The sequence below is a fragment of the Cryptomeria japonica genome, chromosome 11, assembly GCF_030272615.1.
Source record: "Cryptomeria japonica chromosome 11, Sugi_1.0, whole genome shotgun sequence".
Taxonomy (NCBI): domain Eukaryota; kingdom Viridiplantae; phylum Streptophyta; class Pinopsida; order Cupressales; family Cupressaceae; genus Cryptomeria; species Cryptomeria japonica.
In genome coordinates, this window is record NC_081415.1 from 109,852,432 (window position 1) to 109,878,718 (window position 26,287).

General features: G+C 35.6%; 1 protein-coding gene across 6 annotated transcripts; it reads right to left on the reverse strand.

Annotated features, from left to right (window-relative positions):
* Positions 1-2,913: 2,913 nt before the first annotated feature.
* Positions 2,914-9,844, reverse strand: LOC131037616 (F-box protein At2g26850). 6 transcript variants are annotated; one of them, XM_057969804.2, is made up of 6 exons: positions 9,621-9,844; positions 7,083-7,560; positions 5,342-5,421; positions 3,842-4,020; positions 3,460-3,534; positions 2,914-3,278 (listed from the first exon to the last, which is right to left on the reverse strand). In XM_057969804.2, the coding sequence occupies exons 1-6, from the start codon at positions 9,662-9,664 to the stop codon at positions 3,091-3,093; spliced, it is 1,044 nt and encodes a 347-aa protein (XP_057825787.1). In that variant the 5' UTR covers positions 9,665-9,844; the 3' UTR covers positions 2,914-3,090. The 6 variants fall into 6 exon arrangements, with proteins under 6 accessions (XP_057825787.1, XP_057825788.1, XP_057825789.1 ...); XM_057969805.2 differs by having other exon boundaries at positions 7,089-7,560; positions 9,621-9,838; XM_057969806.2 differs by lacking the exon at positions 9,621-9,844 and adding an exon at positions 9,519-9,595.
* Between the last annotated feature and the right edge of the window lie 16,443 nt (positions 9,845-26,287).

Genomic DNA, 26,287 nt, shown 5'->3' on the forward strand with positions numbered 1-26,287 from the left:
GAATGAACTGCAAGAATAGCATCTCCTATGCCTAAGTATAGTTCCGGTTAAGCTCAGTACTGGAGGTCTTAAACCTCTTTCATCAACCTAATTCGATCACCTATGATTGACCAAAAACCTCTGCATATGATTACAACTTTATTCGCACACAAATAATCCCATAACCCTAATTCCATAACCATAATCCCATGATCTACAAAGAGATCTTATATCATATTTATACCAATCCGGGACCTAAACAATTAGGTCAACCACCTAAAAGATAATACAATGAACTCATAACATAAACCCACAATCCAATGATCAACCAAGTCGGCCTGAGACCGAAACAACATAATCCAATCAATAAACCCAATCGGTAACGCATCGGGATCATCTACCAACACGTTACATAAATCGGTCCATAACCTAGCCGAATAAGATAGCATTAGGTCCGGACCCAAATCCAACACCACCGATCAACAGGATCACGGACAAGATAACCAACAACATCCCGAAAGCCATCTAGAAGTCGCACCAACACCACTTATCACATGCATCTCAACAAAGCTCTGCCGGTAGAACCCTTATCAGTGACCAAAAGGCTTACTAGAACAAATGATAGCTCTTGAGTCATCAAATCCCGAACCAACTGATTGCGATACCCATCTGAATAGTAGCATGAATGACAGATCCAAACCAAATCCACAAGCCAAAGCATATCGGAGCATACTGGATCAATATCATAAACCAACCACTCTACCGGAAGCCGGTAAACAACTAAAACAGCCGGTGTTGCCATCAATGACAAAATATCAATGCAACACATAATCAATTCCTCCAATTGCCAACAAAACCTTCTTCACCAAACATGTAATAGGCCAGTTCCAATTATCCCAAATGTTACTCAAAACAAAAGAAAATGCCACACACTTCACAAGTTAGCTTAATCTGGTCCCAAAGGTTGTCCATGTGCAATCTTCAGCAGACACACGCACTACAACTCCTCTGCAACTTAGTCACATCAAACATGTAATAGTTCTGGCCTGAAAAGCTCGTGAATGGTTTGTCAGGTATACGTCTTGCAGTTCCTACTGAGGATCTATTTGGTCCCAAAGGACATCCAACCTTAATCTCCTACAGCACATGCATCAAACCGTTGCTGCAACACTCTGCAATACGAACCAGGTCAATCAACAACATAGTAACCAAACTGACAAACTGACAAAACGAACAATACATTCCACTATGCCAAAATTCTGAAAACTCTAGATACTGATAAAACATGTGTAGACATACTCTCCTTTCAAACCGCAGGACATAACTCTCAAGCATGAAGATATGCAGATCACAAAAAGTTACCAGACCAAGCTCACTGTCTAGGTAACATACCTCAATTAGTTTGGATAAGACTTCTAGAAACCTTCCTTTGACATAGATAGATGCAACATGATATTACAGACATATCCCAATTGATTCTTCGATAATATACATTCTTCAATCTTTCTGAATTCCACAAAAGTAAGCAGCATGTCTGAAGCTCAACATATATCCAACAATCTCCCTCAGTGACAACACTCTTTGACATCAATAACAACATATGTGCAACACTTCATTCACATCTTTCTGGAACAAATGATGGAACAAATGATGATCAGGTGAATGATGCTCAATATGAGAAAGATGAATGATGCACAATATGAGAAGGAAAACGTTTGGATCAAGAATTTGCTGAAAAGGAAAAGAGAGCAGTATGAACGAGTCTTAGATACCAAATTGGCTGGCTACATAGTCCAAGGTATATACACTGTATTTTGTTAAATGAAAAGGCCTGCCAAATTCCAACAACACTTGGACCACAGAGGACTGACTTGCTTGGGTACAGTCAAACAACTGCATCATATGACTTTGAACCAGGAGGTTTAGAAGGATGATATGGAGCACCTTCGATAAGGACATATTCCAATCTCCATTCATTTCTTTTCAGCTGTCCTTTTAGGATTTTAGTTTACTAAATTTAGCAATTCATTCAACTACTCCGTCTTTGTTGAGGAATAAGAGACAGCTGTTTACTTTCTGCTTTGGAATTCAAAAGTCAGAATAGGGTTGATCGTTGTTATACAGCATGCATAAAAGTTAAGGGAGGTCTCTCTTTTAATTATTTTGAATTTTTTAGTTATTTGGTTAATATTGGCAGTGGTAAATGTTTCCAATAACTGGTTTGTTTTTGTTTTATCCGTCTGCTCTTGAGTTTAAGCCCATTGAAACTCCTTGTGACATATTCTTAACGTGTTTTTTTTCCTTTTGTAGTCTTCACTGTTTTATACTGTCCATATTTTGAATGTTAAGTGGCTTAAACAGGACATCTTTGAGTTTAACTTGCCAGTTCAGAGAAATAAATCTGCATCATATAAAGGGGAAGTTCAAATGACAGTTTCAATTTTGAGGAATCAACTTTCTGGTACAGGAATACTAATTGCTATAGTCAAGGGAACAAGGTTATATGAGCCTTGAGGCAACCATCCTAATTTCTCTTTATTACCCAATTCAAGGGATTTCTTTGTTACCAAAATGTTTGCATTAGTAGCTTCCTCTGTGATAGAGTTAATGGCTACAATATTTTCTTTATACATGCATGGATGGATACGATTTGCCATTGTCATGTTGTGCAAAATATACTTGGTTAAAAGGAGATGTCAGAATGTGTAAATTTTGTAATGCAGTGACAGATATAGCAAAAACAAAAAGAGACCTACAGGATTTTTTAGAAAATTCATAGCTCTGTGAGAGACGTTAAGTTGCTTAGCAATATAATCTAAAATTGCTTTGCCTTTTTAAATGTTTAAAAATGACAACTATGTACAACAAAGGCATCAAGTTGGATGGTTGAAGACCCACTTTTCCTGAGAATTCTTGGCCCACGAATTCCTCAAGTCCAGGAAACTTTGAATTCCATTTGAATAAATCGTTGCATGGTTTCTTACAATGTGGGAATAGATATCCTCAAACTGGACTGCAAAAAATTTCCCATCCACATATTCTGCTTTGTTATGGGCATAATCTTCAAACCAATAGGAAGACGAAGAATTTTACAAATTTAATAATCTTTGACTATTTGAGAGGTTCTTTGGGCCATATTTGCAACCAAGCAGAGATATCATCCCTGTTCTTCAATTTTCGGATTCCCCCATAGAAACCATCTGACTCACTGCCAGCTTCAGGAGCTTTATTTCTTCTCATTTGTATTCTTCTCCACCTTGAACCTGTGGCATACTGCCTGAATTCAAGCCACACCTTTTCTGCATCATAGCCCAATAAGAAGTCAGATGACTAAACACAACAATCCTTGAATGTTTTACTGAATGGAAGTGTACAATGATTGACTGCAAATGCTTGTGTCTGGAAAGAGCATAAATGTCACCCTCACATAAATAACGTAAGAAATTAGGTTATGATGCCAAGACATACAAAAGAACTTACCATCAAGATGGCATCTGCAGTTCTGAGTTTCACTTCTACAATAATCATCATGGCCAACAATTCCATACCACCACCCTGCACATTGGATAAATATTCTGGCTCAGAAAAATAAATCAAGCATTGACCCTAACAAGACAATAATGGGAATGCTATAACAAGACAGCACATAAGTCAGATCAAATCTTGTCAGATTATGAATACATAGAAAAAATTTGCTTGAATATCTGATGCCATCCTGAAGGTTTTGTTCTAAATTCGAAGTTAATTTATGGACATTTGTACTGGTTACTAGTTCATTACTAATAAATATCAGTCTATTTCCAGATAAAAAGAAAAACACTTTAGTATCATCGTTGTTTTCTGTAAGGGTGGAGTAAAACACCATAAGGAAAGCTTGGACTCTTTTTCCATTGGACTTCAATATGATCTCCAGGCCTCAGTTCCTCTTGAACATCTGGAAAATATAGCTCACTGGGAGATGTCATATCAGGTGGTTTTCTAATGCGCTCCCATGATATGCCATCCTCAATGACCAGCGACTTTGCAGAATGAGGCAAGTACCTGTAGTCCATTATCAAGAAATCAATTAAATATCTGTCTGAAAGTACAAATGCTATTCCTGCTATAAAAAGTACAAATGTTTAAGTAAACTGCAAGGGTTGTGAGATTAAACATATATTCATAGAAGCCCAAACACTACAACTATACTAATAGGGCTCCCATTGTATTAAGAGAATAAAGTGAATGGACGAGACTAATCGTTTCTCTATCTTCACCCGTGTAGAAGCTTGAGAAAATCAAAGAAAACAATGGAAGAAAGTGAGATATAAAATGGTTAATAATCTTTTTAATGTTATTGAATATAACCACCTTTAAAAATTTGATGCTAAGAGAAAAATGCAAATATGACAGGGTCAAACCATGCAAACCATGCAAGATTGTTAAATTTCATGCATTCATCCTTTTCTTATATATTATAATTGCCACTGTGTGACATGCACTTGACAACTATGCATCTATCCTCCCCATCACTAGCTAGTTGACTGAACAATTGTCCTTTTCATGTTCATAGAATAACAACTGTTAAAAATTCAATGCTAAGAGCAGAATACAAACATAACCGGGTCAAACCATGCAAGATTGGATGCCTCCATTCTTTTTAAGATATGATAATTGCCACTGTGTGATAAGCACTTGACAACAAGGAGGCTATCCTACCCATCACTTGTCACTTGACTGAACCCAATTTGAGTTTATAAGAATACTAATAACATTTTATATAAGGAATTTAGATCTGTCTGGAGCTTGAAATTGAAAAGACTAATTTCTTGAAGGATAGACACTTCAACTGGAACTGGATTAGAAAATATAATTACCAATGTGTGATTCAGACTTGACAACTAGGCACCTGTCCTCCCCATCACTAGCCAGTTGACTGAATCCAATTTCAACTAGTACGAATACTAATAACATTTAATATAAGGAATTTAGAAGTAGCTGGAGCTTGAAATTGAAAAGACTAATTTTTTGAATGGATAGACACTTTGATCAGAACTGGATTAGAATTTAGATCGAGCCAATTGAAAGGCAAAAGAACTGCTACTCTTGAAACATCATTTCAATCTTAGAAATATGATTGAAAGACAACCAGCAGGGCTTTGGAGCATTGAAGTACATAAATAACAGCAAATCTACCTACACATACATTCATATGCATGTGTGTGTGTGTGTTCAACAGATGATGGGGGTGTACATATAAGGGGATGGGGTCCATCACCGAACCTGACTTTCCTGTTGATCTTAAAACAGAACAAACATACACGGCATAAAATTGAGTCAATTCGAAAGCTACATATAAGAGCAATAAGTTTGTATCCTTTACCTGGCACAAAAGGTGTCAGAATTTCGGTCATAATTTAGATCTGCATCATAGCATGACAGCATAAACCCAGCGTGACCATGCTGGAAGACAAGAAAAAGTTATTAGTGCAAAGCTATGTCACTTTTAATACATCTAGAAAATCAGTATATCATAAAAGCTACGCGCTTCAGTAAAATCTGAAACATAGATTTCCATGACACACATGATGGTGAATCTGAAGTGCTTGATCAATAAAAAGGTTAAGAAAATATGTGCAAAGAGAATTACTGCAAGAAAAGCACACAGGAACTACAATATATGAACAACTTACATGAATGGTATAAAATTAAGAAATTAAAACACTTGAATACTAAAGAAACAGAAAAACTAATGTAGAAAATCAAATAGCTGTATAAGTCCATCTGGCTGTGATCTAGTAGTAAGATGAAGCACTAATCATAGATTTTCTAGGTTCAAAACCCTGTAGGTGATGGTTGTGGCAGGGGAAGTTGCTTCCATGTAGAGGACTAGCTTCTCACTGTGGGGCAGAAGGAAATCATTACAATGATTTCATATTCTAAACATATTAGATGAACATATCGGACCAAAATCCATTTCAATATACATTAGACAACCTTTAGCCAGAGCAAAATAGAGATTGTAATTGGTTTCATACAAAATAAAAGCATAATGAAACGGGTTCACAAGTTATGGCTATGACAAAGAAGACAAATCAAGAGAAATGGAAGAAGATAAATCTGATCTTCAGGTAAGTGGTTCATTGGTGAGTTCAACAGGTTTTCATACCATCCAACGGGATTCCAATCAAGGTGAGATCTGCCCACCTCAATAACATGTGCCTCAATGGCAGGTGAATATAAAGGATGAGGCAAGGTACAAGTACTAGGTTAATGTGGCAGAAGGAAAACCCTCATATCTGCCATCTAAGCTGACATTAGGAGCAGTCTGAGTAACCATTCTTTACTGCATCTAAGAACCAGTCTCATCCCTTTTTTTTTTATATTCTAGATCGTTTACAAAGACCAAGAGTCACAAATTAGAATCCACTTATTAGAAACCACCATTAGCTCATTTTGAGCAACCACACTAGAATCAACCTATGGAAGACCAAGAGTCACGAATTAGAATCCACTTATTAGAAACCACCTAGAAGCCAATTGTGGAAGACTAAGAGTCACAACTTTGAATTCCATATTAGATGTCCCTTTGGGATTTGAACTTTGATCTCCACAATGAAAACTCAATGCTTTAACCAATACAACACAACCCCTTAGACCAGTCTCATCCCTTTTACAAATCTAGAGGGTTGTAATATATCCCTTTTACAAATACACAGTTTGATGACATCTCCTTTTTACAGTCTCGTCCCTTCTACAAATCTAGATGGATGTAATATATTATATATCCCTTCTACAAATGTGCAGCTGCATCACATTTCTTTTTTACATATTTCAAAGGGCCTAATGTCCAAAAGGACGAAGCTCTAGCAAGTTATATAGCAGCAAATGGCCATGCTTCAAGAAAATTTCTAAGAAAACTTTGCATGTAAACCTAAGTTTACTCAACTAATCGGTCAAAGCATGAATTGAATGGGATCAATCAGCAAGCTTTTAAGAAACATATATTCCAAATCAGACAATTGAGAGAAATGAAATCGGTAAGGAGAAAACGAAGTAAGTTCCACAAATATAGGACTACGATGAGATTTGCTGAAAACAATTAGTCTATTGAGGAACATTACCCTCACCTCACGGTTGAAAACCTGTGCAGGAAACCAAAAGTCACCACATTCCAATTGCCAATACAAATTTACAAAGGCTTCGTTGGGTTTCATAACCGGCTCAGCTGTAGTCAACTCAGATCTTGTGAAGTACCAAATACATTTCAGTGGACGCAACCACAGGCTTGTTGGCCTTTCCCATATCTTTGCATTTCTCCGAAACAGTGTCCGTCTCCAAAGAGCAAATGCATTCATGCCAGCAACTTTCCCCCAACGTTCATTGTACAAAGTCTCCCATATTTCATCATTTCGACACCTTTTTCTAAGATCTTTGGATGTTTGGGCTAATTGGCATAGATGATATGGAGAAAGCCGCCTTATTATGCTTTCAAGCACAAGCTCGGGGAGGTCAAGCAATGGGAAGGCTGAATTATCTGAGCTATCCTCTGCACTCTTGGCCTGCTTTGATTTACTTCTCAGCAACATTTTTTCCACTACCCTGATACAAATCATCCAGAAATCCATTGAGATTCTGAGAATGAACTTTTTGAAGCGCACATAAAGAAAGCTAGATACAATAAGGACAACAATCGAAAAAGAAAAAAAGACAATCTCCCTCTTTTTAATCACCGCATATTAATAAGACAAAATATACACAATGCTACAATTTTGGCAGCATTTACAAATCTAATCACGCAAACAGTCAGATCAACATCTGGACTAAATACAGAGTAGCCCATCAGAAACTCCACATCTTTATATAAAACTTCAGTTAAATATCTCCGAAATTTATTGTTGTTCACCAGTTCTGTCCGATTTTCTCCAATATATGCGCTGGTTATACGAAGTAGATGAAATGTTTAATCTATGTGTAGTTGAACTGTTTAAACTGTTTTTCTTCAATAGTTGAGATATGATTTATTATTAAGGTTTGAATAAATCTTAGCTCTTAAACATGTCAGACACAAGTTCAAGAATAACGTGTAAGTATTTAAAGCAATTTAATTGCATATTTATTGATACCATTTGGAGAGACCATTCCCAGTAGGTACGTTTTTCACTTTGAATTCCCCATAAATCTAGTCAAACACTTTAAAAAGCTAATTGAGACCAAATCTGTTTAGCATGATTATGTTTATTTAAAATATTGCCAAATTAACTGGAATTTTGACCATTGTTAGAATTCTCTTAAGAATGCTGCAAAAGACCATAACACTTTGGGGCCTACGCCTTAAAATACTATTAACAGATTTTTTTTCCCTATTGTTTTATGTAAATGATAAGATTCGTTTGAATACTTAAACTCTAATACAGTTTAGAGAAACTTTTAGAATTTCACGTACAAGGTTTCTTAAAAACAACGACCTTTAGTATTTAGTCAAGTAAAAAGTTTTGACAGCGCGTAAATAAAAATAAATTACAAATATTTACTAACTCGTTACAAAAAAGGTAGATATTTGGAAAAAAGAATTCTGTCACACTTTGCCCTGAAGTTTCCGAAGACCTTTTTTTTATACTAGTAAGAATATTTACATATTAGCTTAAAAAATCGAAGAAATCTGTTCAGACAATTAGATGTTTCGAATGAACGAATTCGAGAATTTTCTTAAATCCTTAAAGACTGCTAAACAAAGATGTCTAAATATTTTTTTGTCAATTATATTGCCTGCTTTATAAAAAAAACAAGATCTATCAATCCTTGTAAAAAAATTCAGAGATTCGGTCGGGCACCTGCAAATTGTGCTCTCCAAATGTTCGAAAGAAAGGAGGAAATCGTGATTTAAAAAAAAAATTAAACTGTTAGTCTTTAGTCAGAAGACAGGGATATTAATTCTTATACACTTTCAAAATGTGTACGCTTAAGCTTGAATTTTAATGTATTCTGTTGAAAAAGTTTTCGTAAGAAATTTAATGAAAGATAAATTATTTAGAATTCCTTTACAAGAGAAAGAATTGTCCAATGATTTCGTGCACGCTTTCAAAAAAAAAAAAGTATTTTACCAAGATAAATTTCAAACAACTATACTGTAGCATTGACATATAACTTTACTGAAACAACTCTCTTTCCAAAATGAAGCATTGCTGTTACACACCCTAACAAGACAACTGAAAATAGCGATTGATGTTTTAAAGCTTCAATAGCTAAAAACTGTAATAAGTGTTTTACAGCTTCAACAGCTGAATTGCAATCTTCCACAAGGCTTAACAGTCCATAACCCTAGTTAATAAAACAAAAAACAAAAACATACGCAATCCCAGTAACAAAAACTCTTCACCTTGACTATCAACAGCATGAGAAAGCCTGTTGGATTACATTACACTATCAGAGCAACTTACATAACAAAATTTCCTTAAAGCTTCCCACAAAAATCACACATTTAGACTTGCAAATGCTCCTGATGAAAATAAAAATCCAAACATTTTCTTTCCAGGCACAAACAGGCTAACTAATTTTACCTAAAAGATTTGTCTCAAAACTGCAAATCTAGACCTTAAAAGAAACCAAAATAGACAGAATCCAAAACACACACAAGAATATGAACTTCAAGAGGAGCTTACCAGGGATTCCAAGCTCGAAATGCAGACTGAAATTTGAACCGCATTTTCTGAAAATCTCTGCAATCTGGATATTTTAAAGGAGGAAAGCGACTCCAAGTAGTTGGGAGACAGAATATTCGATTTTAATCTGTACTTTTTATGGGTGATACAGAAAAAATTGCTGGAGTACACGCGTCTGAAACGTATGATCCGATTTTACGGCCTCACATTAAAGATATTGGTATTTGGTAATCGCTTTTATGTTGGTAGACATTCTAGTTGCCTGTCTCTGTCAGATCAATTTAGTAAAAACAGCATCAGACTGACACGTATAAAAGATTCAAAACTTAAGGCTTTGCTTACACCACTCGTCAGATAGCTTGTAGTTCAATTTTTGAGTGGTGGATAGCCTGATGGTGATAAGAGGAATGATTATCCACCACTTGCTTGCAAGGCAAGTGAACTTAGAGTGGGTGATCAACATTTTTATGCAAATTTTGCATGATTGTCCTACTTATAATTAAAGTATATATGTACACACAACATAATGAGTAAATTTATATTTAAACTAGGAGTCATTATTTGGTCATTTGACTAAGCAATTATGATAAAGGGGATTCTCTTATTTGGCCATTTAATTAAAGATCAAGGGGTTTTTGTTATTTGGTCATTTAACTAAGCAGTCATGATGAGGGGGATTCATGAGGGGGATTCAGTTTGTTGAAGTCAGCTAAGGGTCAAACTTGGTCCAATTGTGCCCTAAGGGTTTGAACCTTAATGGAAGGTGTAATCAAGAAACATATCATTATCCCCATAAATTGTGATCAGCCAATTTCAAGCTACAACCTTTGGCATCCTATCTATAATTTCAAATAATTTTCTTTTTAAAACATTTAGCCACTTTTGGATTTGATTGTGTGATTTTTTTTGCATCAACGTTTTGAATCACACTCTCTAATCCATCATCTCTTGACATTCTTACCGTTTTGATGAAGCATCATAGAGTGTGATCCAAAATGTTGATGGCAAAAAATCACACAATCAAATCCAAAAGCAACTAAATGATATAGTAATGGATTGCAGAAATATGATAAAATTACTTTTTAAATTTTTTAAATATGTTTTTAATTTTAAATATTTATGATATTCTATTATATTTTATTGAGTTTCAATTACATAATTTTTTGTGACTAAAATTCAATTATAGAATCTTGAGTTAATCTTTTGTGTGATTGGGATTCAATTGAATAATTGAGTCAACTATTTGTGACACAAAAGATCAACTCAAAATTATTAGTTAATCCCCCAAAAGTCATATAATTTGTGTAGAGGTGTAATTTGGAACTAGGGTTTCAACAAGTAGGATAAGACCACCAATTAACCAAATTAGCCAATGCATTGAAAGATGGGTGATTCTAATTGATCCGGCCTCAATCCAACTAAGGAAAGGGCCAAGATTTCTGATTAGATTCACTGGTTAGGGTTTGATTCCCCCTTTCTAAGTTGAATTGTGAAAATGTTGAAATTGAGGTAAAACAAGGAATTTTTTTATGTAAATTGGCAGAAACAGTGAGCTACAGTTGTTGTACGAAGCCACTGACCTAGACCTAGGCAAAATAAGATGTCACAAATCTTTTCCTAGAAGTTCAGCCTGATTTGTCGGGACCATAGTGCATCAATTCGCCATGGTCCTCTGAATTTTTTGCCTCCAAAAGTTGAACTTGTTCGTCTTTGTGAACTCTGTCAATCCTCCTGAACATAGCTCTATACCTGTTTCTTGCACACTGAAAGAAAGGGGAAATTGTTGGGAATAGGGGTTTGCCTAAGTCAAACCTCGGTTTAGGAATTAACCTTGAATGAAATAATGCAAATACTGAAATAAATGTTGAATAGGTATACCTCAGATTTGCAATTGTTGATAATTATGCTTTTCTCTTTGAATGTAATCACAAATGTTGTGTTGAGTCTAATAATGTGGTGAATCTTGTTGATAAAACTACACCTCCTATGGACCTATATATTACCTTTGATCCTAGTGAGACTATTGTTGCACTTGATGGCCCACTATATATCACTGTGAAGATCAAAGACAAACTCTCACGAGGGGTGCTTATTGATCCAGTGTGTATGGTGAATGTGATCACTAAAGAATATCTTTATAATTTACAATTGCATCAAGTAACATACAATAAATTTGATGTAGTGGTTGAGGTGTATGATGGTTTCTATTTCCCTACTATTGACTCTATTACTCTTCCTGTTGAGGTTGGTACTAAGTGCTTAGATGTCATTTTTGCTATCATTCCTACATCAAATCAATTTCATGTGAAGTTGGAACATCCTTGGCTCTCTTCCATGAAAGAAATCTCTTCTACTATTCATAAATGTTTAAAATTCCCCCATAATGACAAAATCATAACAATCAATCATAGCATGTATCAACCCATGGTGAGGCATGGAGATGTCAACCTCGATTAATTTTTGCCTAAAAAATTTGAGCCTCTTAAGTCTCGAACTGATGCTCTCTTTCAATCTTATCAAAAGTGGAAGAATGAGACGATCTTATCTTTGAGTAAGCCTAGAGATCCTAGATCTATTCCTCCTCCTCATGATGGACCCGGTCTCCTTCCTCCACCTTCTATTACTCCTTTATATGTTGTAGTTCTACCTCCTACATATTACAAAGGGAAGCACCTGACATCTCCTATCTTTCAACCTACTAGACCTTCTCCCATTCTTCCTTTAAGAGAAGAGAATAATGCTATGTCCATTGATCCTAATTCTTCACAACCCTTGGCTAAAACTAAAAGAAATTATTGTGCAAGAGAACATCGACGAAGACGTGGTGCTAAGGCTCATGAACTTGCTTCTCAACCTATTTCCTCCCTGAAGACACAAAATGTTGACTTGGTCCCATTTGTCTAGCCTTTTCCTAACTCTAGGGAGGAAGTTCAACCTAAATCACCAAGATTAAAAATGCTTAAGAAAGATGATGGTTCATGTTCTATTCATATTAGAGATCCTATTTTTATTAATCTTGATGAAGAAATGGGTGATAATGATTTTTATGCTAACAATGATGATGCTAATGATTCTAATGATGAGTATAAACTTGTTGATGTTGACAATGATTTATCTAAACAATTTTCAAAAGCACTAATCCTAGCTCCTAGTAATAGACAAAGTGACTCATCATTAGAGCATGGTCCTTGTTTGGAACTTGTAGCAACTCCATTTATTGTGCTTGAAGTTGCTCCTCTTGCATCTTGTCCACCTTCCCAAAATAATGTTCAGCAAGATTGGGAGGCAAATGATTTGCTTGATTATCTTCATCCGTGTCATATATTCTCTCTCTCCTCTCTTGCTCTTTCTGTTTGTGACATTCTTTTATTTGTATCTCAATTCTTCTATTTGGTGTCCCTTGTGTTGTCTACTTTGGGATGATGCAAAGTGTTGAGATCTCTTTTTGGTCTCTTCCATGTTGACTCAAAAGATACGTGTGCTTTTCTTCAATTGTGTTTGTGGTTCCAATTCCTTTGGGGGATGTGCTCAATTCAATACAAATATTCCACGATATAAATTATTTATCATGAGAGCATACTGACCCTAGCGATAGTAGATCCCTTATGTGTTCTATATTTTGTGGCCATTATCCTTTGATTTGTCCTTCCTTGGGGTCATATCATTGTAGTTGCATGTTTGTCTTTGGATTCATGCTACCTTAAAGTAATTGCTCTTGATAAGGCGTATATAATCATTTTAACGTGGGGGCATACATTCTGCTCAATGTTTCATTTTATGCACACACTATCACATGTCTCGATACCCAAGTTAATTTGCAAACTGAGCCTTCTACTTTGTAATCTGATATTTTTCTTTTTCATGACTCATAGTAAGCAAACCTTTCCCGGCTAGCAGTCATGATTCTCTTTCTCTTTCACTTACGATGTCCTGTTTATCTTGATATTGAAGTAGTAAGATCCTAAAGACCCTTGGGGGTTTAGTGCGTCTTGTCTCTTTTTATATCTTGATAAAAAAATTCAATGCAAAACTTTGTACTTTACCAAGAGTATGCTTAGTCTCATACTCCTATTAAAGTGAGGGCTAAATGTAGTGTCCTAAATTGTACTTGTTAGGATAATCGGTGGACAACTGAGAGGGGGGGGGGTGTGAATCAGTTGTCAACATATTATAAAAATTTAAGCACAAAAAATATTTTATCAGAATGCATAAAACAAATACCGGAATATCAAATATAACAATTAAGCACACACATAAATCACAAAACAATTACCAACCATCCATAACACCATGATTTGTGCATGGAAAATCCAGTTAAGGGAAAAACCACAGTGGGAAGCCTACCCACAGTCAGATAATACTTCTGCAGCAAGTATGTGATTACAATAAGAGGGGATTGCACATGCAGGAAGGCCAACATCCTAGAGCACACTACTCATCACAAAAGGAGGCTCACTGACTATAATCTGGAAAGATGAATGAACTGCAACAATAGAATCTCCTATGCTTGAGTATAGTTCCGGTTAAGCTCAATACCAAAGGTCTTAAACCTCTTCCACAAACCCAATTCGATCACCTATGATCGACCAAAACCTCTGCATATGATTATAACTTTATTCACACACAGATAATCCCATAACCTTGACCTACTCCACGATCTACAAAGAGATCTTACATCATATTTATACCAACCCAAGACCTAAACAATCAGGTTAGCCAACTAAAAGATAATACAATAAATCCGTTACATAATCCCATAAACCAATAATATACCAAGCCGGCCTAAGATCGAAACAACATAAACCAAACAATAAATCCAACCGGTGACGCATCGGGAGCATCAACCAACACGTTACATAAACCGGTCCATAACCTAGCAGAATAATATCGGACCCAAAATAGGTCACCATAAGCCAAATGAAACACCATGAACAACTGGAACACAAACATGATAACCATCAGCATCCTGATAACCTTCTAGAAGCCACACCAACACCACTTATTGGATTCATCAAAAGATCTTCATCAAAGCTCTGTCGGTAAAACCCTTACCGTTAACTAAAAGGCTTACTAGAATAAATGATAGCATCCAGATCACTAAATCCTGAACCAACTGAATGTGATACACATCAGGAACACATGAATAACCAATCCAAACTAATTCCAACAGCTGGACCAAAACCAGAGACAAATCTCTAGATCAAGATGATAATCCAACTACTCTATCGAAAGCCAGTGGACAACAAAACAACTAGTGTTGACATCAATGACAAACATCAATGCGACACATAATCAATTCCTCCAAATTTCCAACAATCTCCCCCTTTGGCATTGATGGCAACACTAGATGTGAAAAACATCCAAGTGCCAAGAAGTGCCAAACAAGTCTCCCCCAATGGAAGACATCCAAGAAACTCTCCAAGATGATATGACTATGAAGTTCTGAACCAACAGACCAAACTCCCCTTGTGAATGATATCCTTGTCAAGCTCTATTTTTCACATATATATATCTCCCCCTTTGACACCAATGCCAAAAATCTGACATAAATATCAAAGAAAAATCATAAAACCTCTGAACCACACAACTGACTACTCCCCCTGAGTAGTAGCACCACCACATCAATCCAGAAATGAATAATAGCACTGATAAATGCATACCAAACTGATGCCAATCAAAATCACTCAAGTTTCTAGCAGAGGGGCAGAAAATCCCAATCTGTCTCTGAAGTACTCAAATGATTCCTTAGGCAAAAGTTTAGTGAAGATATCTGCAATCTTCTCTTTAGTGTTCACATAAACTAGTCTAACTTCATTTTCTTCCACCTTCTCCTTCAGAAAATTATACTTGATAGAAACATGCTTAGTCTTAGAATGAAATACCAGATTCTTTGATATGTTAATAGCAACAGTTATCACAGTGAATAACTATCGGTTCATTGCAATCCACCCTTGTATCCTTCAACATTTGCTTCATCCAAAGAACTTGTGTACAGTTAGTAGCAACAACAACATACTCAACTTCAATAGTAGATAAAGAAGTACATGACTATTTCTTGCTGATCCATGAAACAGGTTTCTTTCCAAGAAAGAAAGTTCCACCGAATGTGCTCTTTCGATCATCAACTTCTCCAACCTAGTCAACATCTGTATATGCACATAATGTAAAGTCTGTTAGGATTCCCAAAGATACTGAGAGTAGGGGGGGGGGGGGGTGAATCAGTATCTTGTCGGTTAACGGATTTTCTTATCTTATTAAACAAATTGCATTCCAAAATAGTGTACCGGTAAACTAGAAATAATGCAGTAAATAAGATTAATAACCACAACATAGAAAACACACCATAACACAATATTTTTAACGAGGAAACCCAGTGTGGGAAAAACCTCGGTGGGATTTGTGACCCACAATATTCACTCACTGGCCAATAAATGAATATTATTTACAATAGGGGCCTGCACATGCAGGAAGGCCAACCGCCTAAAGCTCACTGCTTAAATACAAAAGGGAAGTCTCACTGACTTACAAAATGGATTATGCAAATCCCATATCATGTACTGCTTTGGTTTAGCATTTATTATGCCAGGTTTAGTATCAGTTTAAGCTCATACAACTTCCATAAACCTTATTCCAAAATCTCCCTTAATATTCACATGATCACATCTCCCTATTAATTTCATACCTAAATGATCTTACAATATCTCATACTTATATGAGTCCTATTACAATTCGCCTTGTCGGCTTACAAAAATATTTTACAATTAAATACAAAATATAATAACCAAAATCCTGTTGGTCAGGGTGTCGATATTCATCTTTGCCGTTGCTGGTAAACTATCTGTCAGTGTCGATGTTTGTGTCTGTGCCGGTGCCTGCCGATGCCATAGGATTGTAAGGTTGCCATCAATGACAATACCTTCAATCACCTACAATTTCTTATTGAAGTGTGCATTTTCCAACAATCTCCCCCTTTGGCATTGATGGCAACACTCATGAGAAAAAGTCAAAATTGTATCCAAAAATCTGCCCAAAACTGTGTGCTCCCCCTAAGCAGATGATCTCTTCTGCTAATCATTTTTATCATTCTACTACTCCCCTTTGGAGTCAATGACAAAGGCTGTCAATTAATGTCAATTGAGTGTAGTTCTTCTCAGGATCCTTGTAACCGGTGGGTTACAATCTGATATAGATCCGCTAATGCAAAATTCAAGCTATTAGTGAACCTCTCACTATCCTTTAATGTTGCTTCTGTCCTTTGGATGGTACTTGTGAGTATGTGCATTTTCTCTTCCAGTGTCTTAAGTCCAGTAACAAGAGCCTCATAAATCTCTTTTCTCAAAGAGATGAGGATGTCTAGCTTCGAACCAAGTCTGCATTTGAGTTCCTTAGTCTTGTATTTTATTCTTTCCTTCTCCTTTTCCAATTTTTCAATTTTCTCCTCAAAACTTGCTATCTCTTTCTCTATAATTGATATGGGTTCTAATGAACTAATGAGATTGTCAGCTATATCATTTATTTCCTTCTGTGCTATGCTGATTTCCTTGTCAATATCCACTGTCAGAAGATCAGTCTTGCAGGTGTCTATGTACAACTCCTTAAATTCTGTTAAAGTTTTGTGTAGTGCCAATAGAAGGGTGTCAATGTGTTCTGTGCACTTCTTTATTGTCTCTTCAAAGAATTTTTCTTTTTCCTTGTTCATTTTCTTACTAAATGTCTCCTCATTAATCTGATCAACTATCAAAAGATTGTTGGTGATGTACTTAGACAATGTGTCTAGTTGACTCAAAGAATCTTTATTTTCCACATTACACTTGGGTGCAATCAATTTCAATAAAGGAATAGTGTCATCAATAGCCTTATATGCCTGTGCATTACACTCTGTAATTTTATTGATGGAATCTAATAATACCTTTGTTACATTTGTCGGTCTGAATTTTGTTAAGGAGGAACCAAATGACTGTCCAACTGCCTTAACGATTTGGAATCCGCCGGTGTGAGTAACCTCTTTACTTATGTTGACCTCTGGTAGGTCAGTTTGAGTCTGCATTTCTACTAGCAAAGGTTTGGGTTTCTTAGCTATTGCCGGTGGCACTGTCTCTGTCTGAACCTTTTCCTCTTCATGTTTCTCAGAATGTACCTCTATCGATTTCTCTGTGCTTTTCATTGTTGGTATTTTGGTATGGTTTTTTCATTGATGTCAACACCTACTAAAACACTAGCACTTTGGAGATCCAACAACATTCACCAGCAAGTAAGTAACTATTGCACAGTTACTGGTATATGGTACACCGACAAGATATAATGATAATCGACACTTGAAATGGCATGGAAAACACTTGGTAATGTCAAAGACATCGTCTGGACATATTGTTCTAGAGTTTTGTTCATTAGTATATTCACAGTTGCATATTTGCTGTTACCGACAAATAGGTCTAGGGTTACACCGGCAGGTTTATCTTTTCCATATCAACATGGCACGCTATGGAGATGATTAATTATTGTTGTAAATGCATTAAGCCGACATGTTCAATCAATTATTGCATCGGATATTATATTGTTTGTAAAATATTTTTATTGTAATATCTTGTAGAGCTGACCTACTAAAATTGGTCTTAGGTTATGGTATAAATGTAAGATCTTATTTGTAAGATCAAGTGTGGAATGCAAAAAAGAGTTGTGTGAAGGTATATGCGAGATTAAGTAGAGCTATACACGAAGACGTCATTTGAAGGTGAAGCTAGGTTTTTGTGAAAGCATATCAACATTACACCGGCACTGAATCCACCATATGAAGATGCTATTTTGTGAAGTACATTCTTATTGGATTTAACCATCCAACTGTAGTCAGTGTGACTCCCATTTTGTGATTGAGTAGTGAGCTCTAGGCTGTTGGCCTTTTTGCATGTGCAGACCCCATTTATGTACACTTACTATCTACAGTAGTATCATCTAATTGTGGGTAAGATTTCCCACAGTGGTTTTTCCCCTTATAGGGTTTCCACGTACAAATATTGGTGTTATGTGTTGTGGATGACTTTGTGTTTATGTTTCATGCACTAATCCTTACCAGTATAGCAATTAACTATTATAACCGTCTACCGACATACTTAACTGGTTTACTGGTATTAGGCATTAAGTTGGTTAAGTTATTTTTGGTTTCAATTCATTAGACAACTGATTCACCCCCCCCCTCTCAGTTGTCTCCGGGACCTAACAATTGGTATCAGATCTTATTCCTCTTTTGCAGAAGTTTAACAGCTTGAGGAGATCCAATGTCTACTAATTATTTTAGGAAGGACAATCCTAAACTTGATGGAACCAACTATGGCATATGGAAGATTAGAATGGAGACACATTTAAATTGCATTGGAAAAGACATCTGGGAAGTTACAAAGAATGGTTATACTGCTGCTATACCTAGTCAGCCTAGTCCAGCTAACTTGACAAAGGATGAGGAAAATGATTGCAAAGCAAGAGAAGCACTTTTGAGCGCTTTATCAGATCAACAAATCATGGGACTATCAGATAGGTCTACTGCTAAAGCTATTTGGGATCATTTGGAAACACTGAATGAAGGAGATTCCACAGTCAAAATTGCAAAACTTGAAAGCTTCCGGGTCAGGTATGAACATCTGAAAATGGAAGAAGATGAAAGGATTTATGCTTTTATGGAAAGAGTAAATGAAATTGTTTTGGGTATTAAATATTGTGGAGGAACCTTAAGTGAGGATGAAATTGTTTCAAAAGTTTTAAGAGGAATGCCATCGGCATACAAAATGAAGGTTACTACTATAAATGAGTTGAGAACAATGCCTAATACATCATTAACTAGGGATACATTGATTGGGAAACTTTCAGCTTTTGAAATTGAAGAATTTGGTCCTGTTGCTACTATAAAGACAGATTTGGCCTTTAAAGCATCAACATCATCTGCTCCATCATTTGACAAATCTGATTGGAAAGCCTTTTATGCAAGAGAACTTGAAGAGAGTAGGAAAGAAAATGAAGAACTTGAAGAACTTGAAGCAATATTTGCAAGGAAAATGCCTAAAGGTCCAGTTGGAAGGAAGTATGAAGGTAAAACACCCTTTAAACGTTTTAACTGCAATAAGATTGGTCACATGGCTTCAAGATGCCCTGATAGACATGCTAGACTAAGAGAAGAAGCTAGAAGAACATACAAGACTAAATGTGAATATCAGAGATACAGATTTAAGAAGAATAAAGACAAATCTTGTTACATTGTTGATGAAGGTGTGACTAATGATTCTGATGAGGATCTGACAGACAATGGATGGGTTTTTGTTTCTATAACAGAAGATCAACCAACGCCTACTACTCAACCGGTAGTACAGGCTCTGGCAGCTAAAGTTGAAGTAAAAGATGAATGGATCATTGATTCAGGATGCTCACATCATATGATAGGAGACAAAGGTAAATTCTTGAACTTTCAAGAATACAATGGAGGTTTAGTAAGATTTGGAGATGACAAAGCTTGTTCAATTAAAGGTAAGGGCACAATATCTCTTGACGGTAAGCATAACACTGACAATGTCTACTATGTTGAAGGATTAAAGCATAATATTTTGAGTGTTGGTCAATTAGTTGAGAAAAGGATTTCAGTTACAATTTAAAAATGGAAAATGCAAAATCATGAATAGAACTAGTTTGGAAATTGCAACCGGTAATCAGACTAGAGGTAATATCTTTCATTTGAATAACAATGAAAAGACATGCTTAATTGCACATATAGATGAAAGTTGGTTATGTCATAAGAGACTCTGTCATGTAAACTTTGATTGCATGGTAAAGATCAGTACTACTAAGGCAGTTAGAGATTTACCTAAAATTGTCAAACCTCAGGATACAGTATGTAAGGAATGTCAATTTGGAAAACAAGTTAGAGCTAGTTTCAAAAGTATTCTAGAAAAATCAAATAATGCTCTTGATTTGATTCACACTAATTTATGTGGTCCAGCTAGAGCTAAAAACTTACAAGGTGATAGATATTTCATGCTAATCATTGATGACTATTCTAGAATGTGATGGGTTACTTTTCTCAGAGAAAAATCAGAAGCACTTGGAAAGTTCAAACTATTCAGAGCAATGGTTGAAAATGAAACCGGTAAGAAAATCAAATGTTTAAGATCAGATCAAGGAGGAGAATTTACATCTAGGGACTTTAATACATTCTGTAAAGTAAATGGAATCAGAAGACAACTATCAACACCTCGGACACCATAGCAAAATGGAGTCGTTGAAAGGAAAAACAGAACTATCTTGGATGCAGCAAGAAGTATGTTATTATAAGAAAACCTACCACATGTGTATTGGAGAGAAGCAGTCAGCACAACGGTCTATACATTTAACAAAGTTCACATCAAAGGTGAAACTGGTAAGACCTCTCCTGAACTATGGTTTGGTAATACTTCTACTCTTAAGTATTTTAGAATTTTTGGAAGTAAATGTTATGTTAGAAGAGATGAGTATATTGGCAAATTTGATCCTAGAAGTGATGAAGGAATATTTCTTGGTTATTCATCTAAGAGAAAAGCATATAGATGTTTTAACAAGAGATTGCAGAAAATTGTTGAGAGTACAAATGTAAAGATTGATGAACAATTTAGAGGAACTTCAAGGTATATAGACTCTAAATTGGCAACATAAATTTTGACAAATGAACCTACTCTAAATCCACCGGTACAGAATGAAGATCCAGTTACCCGGTACCATCTGAGGATTCCATAGTAACTGAGGAACAACAACAAACTAAGACACCCTGATATGTAAGACTGAATCATTCTGAAGATCAGATAATTGGAAACAAGTTTAAAGGAGTTATGACAAGAGGAAGATTGACAAATGAAGAGGTATGTCTTATTTCTCAAATTGAACCATCATCTATTAATGAGGCATGTGAAGATAAATTTTGGATTAAAGCTATGGAAGAAGAATTATAACAAATTGAGAAAAACAACACTTGGACATTAGTTCCCCAGCCTAAAGATAAAAATGTAATTGGAACCAAATGGGTATTTAGAAACAAACTTAATGAAGATGGTAAGGTTGTCAGAAATAAAAAAAGACTAGTGTGTAAGGGATATTATCAGAAAGAAGGAGTTGATTACAATGAAACCTTTGCACTGGTAGCTAGAATTGAGGCAGTTAGATTATTTTTGGCTTTTGCAGCACACAAGAACTACAAAGTTTATCAAATGGATATTAAATGTGCATTTTTGAATGGAGATCTTGAAGAGGAAGTATACATTGAACAACCTGATGGATTTTCTTTGACAGATGACAATGATATGGTATGCAGATTAAGAAAAGCTCTGTATGGAATAAAACAAGCTCCAAGAGCTTGGTATGCAAGATTGGATAAGTATCTTTTAAAGATTGGTTTTACTAAAGGAAATGCAGACAACAATTTATATTACAAAATAACTAATGATGACATATTGATTATAGAAGTATTTGTTGATGATATAATCTTTGGAGGAGAAGATGGATTATGTAAGGAATTTTCTATTAAAATGCAACAAGAATTTTAAATGTTTATGATTGGAGAAATAAATTTTTTTTTAGGATTACAGATTTCATAGACTGATAAAGGTATATTCTTGATTCAATCCAAGTACTTCAAAGAGTTACTAAAGAAATTTGGGATGGAGAACTCTAAATTGGTAAGCACACTTATGACTACAAATGACAAATTATCACAAAGGGATGAATCTACACTTAATCCAACTAGATACAAATCTATGATAGGAGGTTTACTGTATTTGACACAAACCAGACCTGATATTATGAATGCAGGATGTATTGTTTCAAGATTTCAATGTAATCCTAAAGAAAATCATGAATCAACAGTAAAAAGGATTTTTTGGTACTTACAAGGCACTATAAATCTTGGATTATGGTATCCTAGAGATGAAAACTTTGAATTATGTGCATACACAGATGCAAATTGGGCAGGAGATGTGGATGATAGGAAAAACACCATCGACGGAGCATTCTTTCTTGGAAACATATTAGTTTCTTGGTTGAGTAAGAAACAGAGTTGTACATCTTTATCAATAGCAGAATCAAAATATGTTGCAGCAGCAACTAAGTATACATAGGTACTATGGCTTAAGCAAATGTTGAAAGACATAAAGGTAAAATGCAAGGAACGTATTACTATCTATTGTGATAACACTGTAACAATTGATATATCTAAGAATCTGGTATTGTACATTCTAAAACCAAACATGTTTCTATCATACTGAATTTTTTAAGGGAAAAAGTTGAAGCAAAGGAGATAAAACTGGTTTATGTGAATACTAAAGAGCAGATTGTAGATATTTTCTCTAAAGCTTTGCCTAAGGAGACTTTTGAATATCTCAGAGATTAGCTTGGAGTCATACCACCACCAGTAGAGACTTAGATAGTTGATGATTATCATCAACCGACATAATTAACAAACAAATCTTTTATTCTGGTCTTTGATGAGGAAGCTACTTCTCAGGGGGAGTAGTTGGTATATTGAATTAATTGGTATTTTGTATATGAACTTGGTTTTATTATAACTTTGGCATTTGATGTCAAAGGGGGAGATATATATATGGAAAAACACATTATCTTTTGGAGAGATTGGTATGAAAACTTTGGAAAACACATGTTGCTCCCAAGGGGAGAGATTGTTGTTTAGAAGAGATTATTACTCTCTGATTTATGGTTATAATCTTTTTGGAGATTGTTGGTTTTTGATACTTGGCATTTCTGTTTTGGCACTTTGATGGTTTTTCCATCTTGTGTTGCCATCAATGCCAAAGGGGGAGATTGTTGGTATTTTGGTATGGTTTTGTCATTGATGTCAACACCTACTAAAACACTAGCACTTTGGAGATCCAACAACATTCACCGAAAAGCAAATAACTATTGCATAGTTACTAGTATATGGTACACCGACAAGATATAATGATCACCGACACTTGGAATGGCATGGAAAACACTTGGTAATGTCAAAGACATCGTCTGGACATATTGTCCTGGAGTTTTGTTCATTGGTATATTCACAGTTGCATATTTGCTGTTACCGGCAAATAGGTCTAGGGTTACACCAACAGGTTTATCTTTTCCAGATCAACATGGCACACTATGGAGATGATTAATTATTGTTGTAAATGCATTAAGCTGACATGTTCAATCGGTTATTGCATCAGATATTATATTGTTTGTAAAATATTTTTATTGTAATATCTTGTAGAGCCGACCTACTAAAATTGGTCTTAGGTTATGTTATAAATGTAAGATCTTATTTGTAAGATCAAGTGTGGAATGCGAAAAAGAATTGTGTGAAGGTATATGTGAGATTAAGTAGAGCTATACATGAAGACATCATTTGAAGGTGAAGCTAGGTTTTTGTGAAAGCATATCAGCATTACACCGGTATTGAATCCAACATATGAAGATGCTATTTTGTGCAGTACATTCTTATTGGATTTAACCATCCAACTGTAGTCAGTGTGACTCCCATTTTATGATTGAGCAGTGAGCTCTAGGCTATTGGTCTTTCTACATGTGCAGACCCCATTTATGTACACTTACTATCTGCAGTAGTATCATCTGATTGTGGGTAAGGTTTCCCACCGTGGTTTTTCCCCTTACAGGGTTTCCACGTACAAATATTGGTGTTGTGTTGTGGATGACTTTGTGTTTATGTTTCATGCACTAATCCTTACCGGTATAGCAATTACTAGTTATAACTGTCTACCGACATACTTAACTAGTTTACCGGTATTAAGCATTAAGTTGGTTAAGTTTTTTTTGGTTTCAATTCATTAGACAACTGATTCACCCCCCCCCCTCTCAGTTGTCTCCAGGACCTAACATCCACTACCAGTTTCTCTGATTGCGTCTCAGTGTTAACTACCAGTTTTTCTGTATGTACCTTTGAACTGTCTATTGCCAGTATCTCAACAGATTTATCAGTAGCCAGTTGCTCAGTAGGTTTCTTAGTGTGTACATCAGTGGTGTCTTCCTTTCTAGTGTCTAGGGGATCAGTTGATTGTTCAGTATGTGTTTCAATCCCAATCTCAATGTTTCCAACTGTATCCTCAACATTTGTCTCAACTGCAATGTCCTCAGCCAGTGGCTCAGTTGCCATATCTCTCTTCTCAGTTGTTTCCTTATCAACCACAATGTTGACTTCTTGTGTGTCAATATTCATGGTATACAACACCTTTGAATCAAGATTAGTGTCTTCATGTGTTGTCTTCATACTCTCAACATTATCTATTACTGGTGGTATATCAACAGTTTGTGTCGGTGGAGTATTAGAAGAAGGTGGGTGCAAGTTATCTATTATCTTTATGCTCAGAGGACCACCTACCTTACCTTTACCTTTATCTTTTTCCTTTTGATAGACTTTGAAAGTCTTTGGTCGTTTAAGCTCTTCTTGCTTTTCCTTTTCTACAAAGAAGATATCCCATTTGTCTATTGTCTCTTCAGTGATCTCATTTACTCTGCCAGCCATTAATGCTACATGTCGGTGACTGGTGGAAAATACAGTCCTGTTTTCTTCACTTATCAGGTTATCAATTTCTTCTGCTGATTTTACTGGGTGAACTGCAAGTAATTTTTCTACCTTAATCTTCTTATCTAGTTCCACAATTGCTAACCTTTTTGCATCTAACCGTTTGTACAAGTCACTTGGTAGATCATCTACAACTTCTTTAAAAAATTTCTTATAAATATCTAAGTGTAAAATAACATTGTTTTCTATGCTTTCCTTTTCTTCATTAGTAAAAGTGTTATACAACTTGCTAACATTTGACAAGTTTCCATCTTCAGTAATTTCATTCAAAAGATTATCAAGTGGGGGGATAACTTGTTTTTCCTTCTTCTTCCTGGGTGTTATTTTCCTTGTCGGAGGCCTTACTGACTGTTGTTTCTATCTTGTTCTCTTAGGAGTAGGAGCGGGTACCGGTGAAGGTTTCATTTTCCTTACTACCCTTTTGAATTCAGCCTGTATTTCACTATCAAAGGAGGTAGCAACCGGTGAAAGATGTGTTTCCAGTTGTAATCCTTCCAAGTCGCTCTCCTTAATACCAGTCCTATTCAGTATGTCTTCCTTGATTTTTTTTGCCTGTCTAGTTGCCTTTCTAATTGTTTGTTCTGTTTTCTTTATTCGTTTCTGAGATTGAATTTTTCTTTCAATAGTTTCTACATTTCCAAATATTTCTTTTGATGGTTCTTTAGGGGCTTCTAGAAGGGCATTAGCATATGTTTCTATTATGTTCTCATCAGCCTCATAACCCATCTCTGTAACCCAAATTGTCCTTGGAAACACTGCCTCCATCCATATTTCATCCTTCTTTATAACAAAATATATCTCCTTTTGATATTTATCAAATATGGATTAAGATAATCTTTCCCTATTTTTCCTTCTAGCCTTCAGTGTCTGAAAGTGTTCAATTATGTTCTTCTCCCTATCATCTCCCATGCTATTAAGAATATCCAAAAGTAGGTTTCCTACTAGAATGTCAAAACCAAAATCCTTTATGCCAATACCAGGAACTTCCTTGGTGATATACATCAATAGACATACAAGTAAGTTGCCAAATCTGAATGTGCCTTCTTGTCACCCTTAAGTTTCTTCAGATTGTCTATTAGCTCATCTTTTA